This window comes from Gekko japonicus, unplaced genomic scaffold (assembly GCF_001447785.1).
Source record: "Gekko japonicus isolate JY-2015 unplaced genomic scaffold, Gekko_japonicus_V1.1 scaffold1715, whole genome shotgun sequence".
Taxonomy (NCBI): domain Eukaryota; kingdom Metazoa; phylum Chordata; class Lepidosauria; order Squamata; family Gekkonidae; genus Gekko; species Gekko japonicus.
In genome coordinates this window covers 134,219-144,014 of record NW_015172058.1, presented here as the reverse complement: position 1 = coordinate 144,014, position 9,796 = coordinate 134,219, and the positions used below count along the sequence as shown (strand labels likewise).

The window sequence follows — 9,796 nt, the reverse complement described above, 5'->3', positions numbered from 1 at the left end:
GGGTGTGTGGCCTTATGACACACTTCCGGTGATGTCAGGGGGTGTGGCATATGCTAATGAGTTATGCTAATGAGTTCCCCTAGCTCTTTTTCTACGAAACGACCCCTGGAAACAACCATTTATATCCAGACTTCAGCATCACCGTTCTGAGGTCAGCACGAGCTCACGTTGGCAGAGATCTTTTCCTGCACGGGGCGATCGTGGGCGAGGGAGATGGGAACGGCCCTCAAGTCACAGGTGACTCACGGCGACGCCCGCAGGGTTTTTCAAGGCAAGAGACAGAGGGGGGGTTGCCATGGCCTGCCTCTGCGTTGTGACCTTGGTCTTCCTTGGTGGTCTCCCATCCAAGTACTAACCGGGGACGACCCTGCTTAGCTTCTGAGTTCTGAGAAGACTGGGATAACCTGAGCCGCACACGTCAGGGCCGAGGTTGGCAGTCGGTGGAAAGCACCATCAAGTTGCAGAAGGAGAAGAAGAGAAGAAGAGATGGGATCTATACCCCCCCCTTCACTACCCGAAGGAGTCTCAGAGCAGCTTACAGGCTCCTTTTCCCTTCCCCTCCCCACAATAGACACCCTGTGAGGTAAAAGAAGAAGAAGAGATTGGATTCATACCCCGCCCTTCACAACCCAAAGGAGTCTCAGAGCGGCTCACAAACTCCTTTCCCTTCCCCTCCCCACAACAGACACCCTGTGAGGTAGAAGAAGAAGAGATTGGATTTATACCCCACCCTTCAATACCCAAAGGTGTCTCAGAGCAGCTTACAGACTCCTTTCCCCTTCCCCTACCCACAACAGACACCCTGCGAGGTAAAAGAAGAAGAAGAGCTCATTAGCGTAACTCATTAGCATAACTTATTTGCATATACCACACCCCCTGACATCACCGGAAGTGTGTCAAGAGGAAACACCCACCGCTCAGGCTCCACTGGACCGTTTTGGATTGCTAGCTATTGGGGGGGGGAGCGTGCAGATCTGTCCTCGCAGAGGAGGGAGAGCTTGTACCTGAATAAAACTCGGTCTTAAAGGCTCCACTGGTCTGTTTTGGACCGGGGGGCTGGGAGGAGCTCTGCAACTTACCTGTCTGCTTCTTGCTCTGACTGAGGGCTGCTGGGAGCAGGGGGTGGGGCTTGTTGCATGTGCCCGCCCCCTGGGCTCTTTACTGCCGGAGCTTCGCTCCTGTGCGCTCCTGCAGGAAATGACCCCTGGTGCCCTGGAATCTATGAGGAGAGACAGCTATCTGCCCAAAGAGAACTATTCCACAGAGCAGTTGGGGTGGTCTGTGTGTGGATCATAGGAAATATGGGCACTAGGGTACTTTCTTTTTTTTTTATAAGTACCCAAGGGTAAACATTTATTGTTTTCTTATATTCCTAAACACAGACATAAACAACTACAATAAACAACATATAACCAAGAGACTAATTACAGTTTGTTACTATAACTAATCCATCGCTTCATTATTCTCTAATATTTGTTAATATTCTCTCATTCCACTATTATAAATTACTACATACTCAAATATTATTTTTGCCATATCAGCCTAATCTTTGACTCCATTCACATTATACCAATCATATAGTCTCTTCCAGGTTTTTTGAAATGTCCATTTCTTCGTGCCTCTCATTTCCATAGTTAATTTGTCTATTTCCGCCGCTTCAAAGAGTTTATTAATATATTCCTGCGGTACTTTCAATGGGGCCCTTTGCTGTCATTTTATTTATTTATTTATTTATTATTTATTATGGGATTTGTATCCCGCCCTACCCATATGGCCCAGGGCGGCATTTTGTTTTAATTTTAATTTTTTTGTTATAATATTTTGTTTTGTTTTAATATTTTTAATTACATGAGTTTGTATGGTCTTATTATATTTTAAGAAGAGTAGGATTTATACCCTGCTCTTCACTTGGAGTCTCAGAGCAGCTTACAATCTCCTTCCCTTCCTCTCCCCACAACAGACACCTGCTGGGAGCAGGGGGTGAGGCTTGTTGCATGTGCCCGCCCCCTGGGCTCTTTACTGCCGGAGCTTCGCTCCTGTGCGCTCCTGCAGGAAATGACCCCTGGTGCCCTGGAATCTATGAGGAGAGGCAGCTATTTGCCCAAAGAGAACTATTCCACAGAGCAGTTGGGGTGGTCTGTGTGTGGATCATAGGAAATATGGGCACTGCGGTACTTTCTTTCTTTCTTTTAGGATCCCAGGTTGCTTAGGAGAATGGCAGGCAGATATATATTTCAAATAAATAAAGCTTAAAGTTTATAGGGAACATTGGGAAATGACTGTTTTTAAGCTAACCCCACATACAAACGTGTGTACATGAAACCCATACTATCATCCGTGGCTTGGCTAACTTTCTTGAGATACCTTTACTGCTCTGCATTAATTTTACTAGCTTGATTGATGTGGAGTAGTTTGGAAGCCGGACAAAGACAGAGACAAATTCAAACTTCCTCTCAACTAAGGAAGTTCACTGGGTGACCCTGAGTCTGCCATTTTCTTTTAGCCTAGTCTACTTTGCAGGGCTGTTGTGTGGGCATAAAAGGGAGAGTTGGGTATACCACTCTGAGTGAAAGCTAGACTGAGGCAGAGCGGCTTCCCCCATCCTCTCCTCTAGCGAACAGCCGTCTTTCTTCTGAGGGCTGGCACCCAATTCTCGGCTTTTCTGTGACAAAGTGATGAGAAGGCGGCAGCAAACCGAAAAACGCACCGAAGCGGTGTCTCTTCGCCCTTCAACACGTTGGCCTAGATTTTCTGGTTTGGGTTTAATTCCGGGCAACTGGGAACGAGCCAGCGAGGAGTGGTGATGGGGCCCGCGACGCTCTCTGCCTTGCGGCCCTGGGAAGTTGACGGGCCGGCGTCGTCTTCCCCGCCCACGTGGCCGCTGAGCTGCGCCTCCCGGTCCCGCCGGCTGCGTCTTTCCCCCTCACTGGCTTTGATCCCAGCAGGCGCCACCTTCTCCTCCACCACCACCACCACCGCGCTGGAGCTTGTATTGCAAGGCGGGCTCCCGGTTGGGGAAGGGCCACGTGGCTGAAGCAAGCGGGAAAGCGCGACTTCAGACGGCTGGACCACGGAGGGAGTTGGAGGTGGAGGAATCACCCATCTGAAGGCGGATTGCCAGGTCCTCCCTAGCCCCTTACCGGGGCGGGTAAGGTTGCCAGCTCTAGGTTGGGAAACTCCTGGAGATTTGGGGATGGAGCCTGGACGGGTGAGGGTGGGACCTCAGCGGGGTAAAGGTAAAGGTTCCCTTGCTGGAAAGCCAGTCGAGTCCGACTCTTGGGTTGCGGTGCTCATCTCCGTTTCAAAGCTGAAGAGCCAGCACTGTCCGAAGACGTTTCCGTGGTCATGTGGCCAGCATGACTAAACACCCAAGGCTGTGACCTTCCCACCGAAGTGGTCCCTATTTATCTACTTGCAATTTCTTGCTTTCGAACTGCTAGGTTGGCAGGAGCTGGAACTAGAGACGGGAGCTCACTCCGTCATGTGGCAACTCGGGTCTCGAACTGCTGAACTACTGACTTTCCACAGCCTGCAGTTCACCCTCCAAAGCTTCCATTTTCTCCAGGGGAGCTGATCTCTCTAGTGTGCAGATGAGTTGTAATTCCAGAAGATCTCCACGCCTCACCTGGAGGCTGGCATCCCTAGCAGCATCAGACCAAAAGGCGATCTAGTCCACCATCCTAGTCGCTTTCAGGAAGCTCACAAGCAGGCAAGGAGGCAGCAGCCCCCTCCCACTGCCCCCCCCGCAACTGTTATTCAGAGGTTACCTGCTCCTGAACCTGGCAGTTCCATTGGACCATTGTAGCTAATAGCCGTTGATAGATGTATCTCCCATGAATCTGCCCGATCGTTTTGTGACCACAAATTACCTACATTATGTACTTTGTTTTGCCTTTTCAGAATCCACCTGTTTTACTACATGTCTCCCAAGATCTTGTGTCACAGCAGAGGGAGAAAACTGGTTTCTCTACACCACACGTTTTTCAGTAAGCCTCTATCATGTCTTTTCCTTTTTTAAAAAAAAAGACCCATCCCTGCTCACAGAAAGGTAGCACATAAGGGAAGAACGTAAGGTTATGTGGCAACGCTTCTCCTTGACCTGTTACCTTTTTAATATTGAGGGAGTGTTCAAAACAGGCACCATACAGAGTATGCATCTCAAAAAGGTGGGACATTCTTGGGACTTTTTAAAATGGAAGAGATGTGCACTTGAGCATTGCAGAGAGTGAGCACACCTCACTCTGATTTTTCTTTTTCAAAAGAATCAGCACAAACATGTTTTCAGGGGGCAGCATTTCAAAACAGCTGACAAGTGGAACTAGTGACACGGGGTGTTGCTGTGACCGGCATTGTCCAATCTTCCCCACTGAAGAGGAAGGCTGCAGTCACACTCTGATCAGGGATCGCTGTTTTTCCGTGAACTCCTGTGATTTCACTACTCAGTGCAGTTGTTGCCCTGCAACAACATCTGTGGCTGGAGAAATGCTGTCTGTCTGGTTTAGCTACAACTTCACACTCCTCCTGTTAAAACCACAGTGTATGAGAAATTCTCTTGGAAAAGCAAAGGATGGATCTTCAAGCGCCTTCCTGAGGTTCCATGAACTTTTACAACATCCCACCTTAGATGCTGTCCCCTAATTACAACAACTTGGGGTTTTTTTGCGTTGGAATTCTGTAATTATTAAATAGATTACTTATTGCTATTTTTTACTTTTTTGTTGGAGGCAGGGAGAAGGAGTTGGGAGCCTACAAACAATCACAGCCTGGAACAGAGGTTCCTCAGCACAAAAGAAAGGTTGAAAATCACTGCTTTTTTGAATGGTACATAAGACTGTTGCTCTCTTGTGGGTGGGTGATATCTCGAAGCATCAGATTTGTCACTTAGGGATTCCCTTGGATTCAAGACTGCAGCCAGAACATCTGATGGTGGTTGTGACCAGGAGAGCATTTTATCCACTTCTGCTGCAAGAATGTAAAGATCTTGCCAATGTAATCTATGTCTTGGTGACATACCATATATTAGACTTCTGCAATGTGCCGCATATGAGTATACCCTTGCATATGGTCCAGAAAGACCAACAAGTGCAAATGCTGCTGTTGGCCTTTCATTGGGGTGAGCAGAAGAGCACATTACGTAGCAGTAAGCATGGTCTGAAGCACATTGCTGCTTCAAAAACTGCACTGAGTGGCTATATGTTTCCATGGTCAACATGAGGTACTGTTGAATCTACAAAGCCCAACTGAATGCCTTAGAGAACATCTATTTCCATGTGAGCCCTCTCGCTCTTTTTGAGATCTGCCAATGAGAACAGAATGTCATCTCAAGTGGATGCAAGATCGGCATGCACCAGGAACAGGGCCTTTTGAGTGGTTGCCTCAGCACTGTGGAATCTAGTTTTATTCCACCAGATGACTGAGATGGGAATTTAATCTTTTAGAGCTGGGCAACACTATGCTGTTAATGATCAATAGGATGTTCTATGATGTTTTAGAATTCATTTTAGGGGGTTTTTTTTAATGGTTTTTAAAAAATTTAACCTAAGAACCACATCAAGAGCCTTTTTTTTTTTTTTGCGAAAAAAGCATCATAAAAATGCTGCAATTTATTTTTTTTTAAGTTCAGACATTCCTAAAACCACTAAAACAACATGAAAATTTTCCCAAATGGGATGATGGGCCAAATGGAGTGAAACACCTACGCCTCTCAAACCAAATGTGAACCAGGCATTCAACATGTTCATGTGGGGGTTTATTTCCCTTTGAATATTTACAATTTCCCCCCCAACAAAATATCCAAAGCAGCTTGCAATAAAAAATAAAATCCTCAATCAAACAATATAGCAAAAGCAACATTACAAAATTAACAAAAAGCAAAGTAGAACAAAAGTAAAGAGCAGGAGATCACATTACCATTTATTTATACCCCTCTTTTCTCCCCAATGGGGATCCAAACAGGTTTATAACATCTTTCTCCCTTCCCCTATTTTATCTTCACAATGACGGACCTGTGAGGTAAGCTAAGCAGAGAAGAGAGAGGGAAAGTGACCCGTCCAAGGTCACCCAGCAAGTTTCCAAGGCGGAGTGGGGATTTGAAGATGAATCTTCCAGATCCTAGTCTGACACACTAACCACTAGACAGTGATGCCTCTCACAACCAATTGGTGTGTGTGGGGGGGAAGAGGCAAAAGCAGTAGAAAAACCAACAGTTAAAAGTATTGGCAAACAAAATGGGATTAAGGCAGGGATACTCAGTGGCTTGGGAGCCACATGTAGCTCTTTGACATGCCACCTTGCAGTTCTTCTGAGCACTGTTCCCCAATACGGCACCTGCCCCATGTTCCAGGAAAAGGCAAGGCCCTTACCCAGTGGGGCTTGTGGTTGACAGGTTGTTCCCAGTCCCACCTTGAAACAGCCGCTGCCAGAACAGGTAAGCTGTGAGTTTCCCTGAGGTGCAGGCGTCGTGCCAGGGAGGGAAATCAAGGTGACTCTCTTGGTTGATGGTAATTGCAAAATGTGGCTCTTTGTGAGCTGAGGAGTGCGTACCTCTGGTTTAAGGGGACATCGGGAAAAGTATGTGGTTGGAGACCATCTAAACTGGGGAAGGTGTTCCACAAATGGGGTTCTGCTCCTGAAAAGGCCTGTGCAGTTCACCATCCATCTAATTTCTGAAGCCATGGGCATCCGGAGAAGCGCTTTGAGGAGGATCTTAAGAACTGGTAGATTCATACTGGAGAAGGCGACCCTTCACATAGCCATCTAGCTTTCATAGGTCAAAATGAGATTCCTCAATTATGCTTGGAAACAGACTGAAAGCCACTGAGATGTCTTAACAACTCCAGTGAGAAGTGCTTAAACCCTATCCACCATTTTCTGATTCTGAACCTGTCAAAGTTTCTGAATAGTTTCAAGGGCAGGCCAGTGCACAATGCATTACAGTAATCTAACTCAGGTTATTTTATTTAAATGTTGCTGGCCGCCTTGAGCCAGTCCTGTGGCTAGTAAAGGTAAAGGTTCCCTTGCTCGAAAGCCGGTCGAATCCGACTCTAGGGTTGCGGTGCTCATCTCCGTTTCAAAGCCGAAGAGCCAGCGCTGTCCGAAGCCGTTTCCGTGGTCATGTGGCCGGCATGACTAAACGCCAAGGCGCACGGAACGCTGTTACCTTCCCACTGAAGTGGTACCTATTTATCTGCTTGCAATTTCTTGCTTTCGAACTGCTAGGTCGGCAGGAGCTGGAACTAGAGATGGGAGCTCACTCTGTCATGCGGCACCCGGGTCTTGAACTGCTGCCTGCCTCGGGATCTTATTCTTATCTAGAACACTGTACCCGCTCCTTCCAGGTGATTTGCAGCGCTCGCCAAGATGGGCTTTGCATCCCTGTTTGTGTACTATAGAAACAAATTCATAATTATGCCTAACCCAGCCTATCTGTCAATGCATCCCCAAACACACTGTGCCTGTTGAATGAAAATGTCAGTTCAGACAGGTACTCGATGACAGAAACTGAGATGCAAAACACAGACAGTTGTGCAAATCTGTTTACAGGTGCATGCTGAGACTCACACATAGCATGCATTCACTGTCCCAGAGACAGAAAAAAGCTCTGTGAGTCCTGTCATTCTTTCCATCTCTTACACACACCATGACAAAACCCCTCTTGATCTCGCTTACCTGTGTCAGCACCATCACACAGGCATGTACATGCAAAATCATTCATATGCTCATATCTCTCCCCAAACCACAGTCTTACTAACAATTGCATTAATACCTTTCCCACAAAACCACAGAGTTGCTTTCTGTCTCTCTCTGTCTCTCTCTCTCTCACACACACACAAACACCTATATCTTGTATGCATAAAATATCCCCTACATAACAAGGCACGCACAATCACACCAATGGAACACCACTTCCCATAAAACCTCTCAGATGCAAAAGCACCCTAGTTTATCCCCTCCCACCCAGCTGCTGCACCCCTCCCTGGCGACCCCTTCCCCACTCCCTTCCCCTCAACCCCGCCCCCGAATCCCCACCCCTTTCCCCTGCCTGGGGAGGAGGCGCTGTCTTTGTTCCGCCAAGGGTTAACCCAGATTGTGTCTGTCACCCAGTTGCCCGGATGCTGATGTAAGGAGAGAGCTCGAGAGATCCCTTCAGATTGCAGTGAGAGGAGGCGAACGACCAGACCGGAGGAGGCTCTCTGCCAGCATCCTGCATCCCCAGCAGTATCAGCATCAACATCAGCATCCTTGGTTGGGGGTGGCTGGACCAGTGGGAGGATGCTGGTACCCGGACTGTAGCATCCTTCATCCCTCTCCCTCCTCCCTTCCCCTCCCTGATGCGTCCCCCTCCCCCTAAACCCATCAGGATGCCGGCCCCGGTATTGTCCCTATAGGGCGATATCGGGGGCCTTGCCTTGCCTCTCCCCACCCCCAAGGCCCCCATCTCTTATTGTTGCTCAGAAGGTGACAGACAAAAGCCATGTCCGGTGGAAAAGAAGCAGGTGGGGTCCACCCCTACCAGCCACAACAGACCCAGCAGCATGCTCAGTACGTGGGGCCCTACCGGCTGGAGAAAACGCTGGGGAAAGGACAGACCGGTGAGTACTTGAGATCCTGCCTCTTTATGAGGATGGGTGGGATGGGCAGGCCCCCCCCCCACACCACGGGGATGGGCACAACGATGGGACAACCTTGGCGGCAGAGAAAAATTTGCTTCCCCTCGGCCTCCTCCTCCTCCGGCATACAGGGATAAAGGAGGGGAGGGGTAATTTGACAGAATGATCGAGGTTAAGTTGGCCCAGACTGATGAATAAAAGATGTGTTTGGAAGTGTTTGTGTCCCATGGCCAAAGGAAGGTGGGAGAAGGAGTTCGGGGAAAAGAGGGTAGGAGGTTTGCCCCTCTGGAAAATAAATTGGTGGGGGAGGACGCTGGATTCCTCCTTCCCCGGAGTTTCTTTTGGAGAGTACCTGGGAGGGAGTCCAAAGTGGGAAGCCAAATAGCAGATCTGAGGAGGCTGTCAGAAGAGTACAAGACTGTGGTTGTTGGGGCAGCTAGATCTCTTGGAAGAATTGTAAATTTGGGGAATGGGGGTTGGGTGGTCAGAGGGACATACCTGTCCAATTGGTGGCCGTTGTAGTTAGGAGAGGGCACTGCATGTTGGTTGTGCTGGAGTTGGTCTGGAGTGCATGTTCAGGAAAGAGTTTATGTTCCATGGTGGCTGACAGAAATGCAGATTTTTGGTTTTTTGGAAAGGGTGTGTTTTGAAAGAGATCCCTAGCAGCAGATGTTGTTTTGGGTTTGTTGTTCGGTTCTCTGGATCCACTGTGTGTGGTAGCGGAGAGGTGTGTACACACACACACACTCGCATACACACACACAAATACTTATTCCTAGATGGAACCTGGGAGGGTGGAGGAAGCAGCCGTGGGTCACTCACCCTTCCCAAACAGGTCAGGTTTGCTGCCCCCACGGAGGTGCCTGTATCTCCCCAGCGATGGACCCGAAGCAGAGAGCATCGGAGATGAAGCCATAGCTTTAAAAAAAAAAAAAATTGCTGCAGTGACCAAGGTTGGTTGGGGAGGAAGGGAAAAAGAGAAATAACTTGATCCAGATCCGTGACACCCAGATCCCTCAACCCATATCCCCTCACAGAAAGACTAATAAAACCCCCTCTCCCTTTCATCTGCCTGTCTGTACCTTGCAGAGACTCTATATTTATGAGGGGCGGCCCAGAGATGGATTTTGCCAGTGGCTCTGTGTGTATTGTGGAGAGGCCTATACAATTCTCTCCCCCCCCCCCCA

At 48.4% G+C, this 9,796-nt stretch overlaps 1 protein-coding gene across 1 annotated transcript in view; it reads left to right on the top strand.

Annotated features, from left to right (window-relative positions):
• Nucleotides 1-8,473: 8,473 nt before the first annotated feature.
• The window catches only part of BRSK1 (BR serine/threonine kinase 1), a 53,948-nt gene continuing 52,625 nt past the window's right edge, over nt 8,474-9,796 (top strand). The window contains exon 1 of the mRNA XM_015420773.1: nt 8,474-8,591. Within this exon, the coding sequence (XP_015276259.1) occupies nt 8,474-8,591 (118 nt within the window). The remainder of the gene's footprint in view (nt 8,592-9,796) is intronic.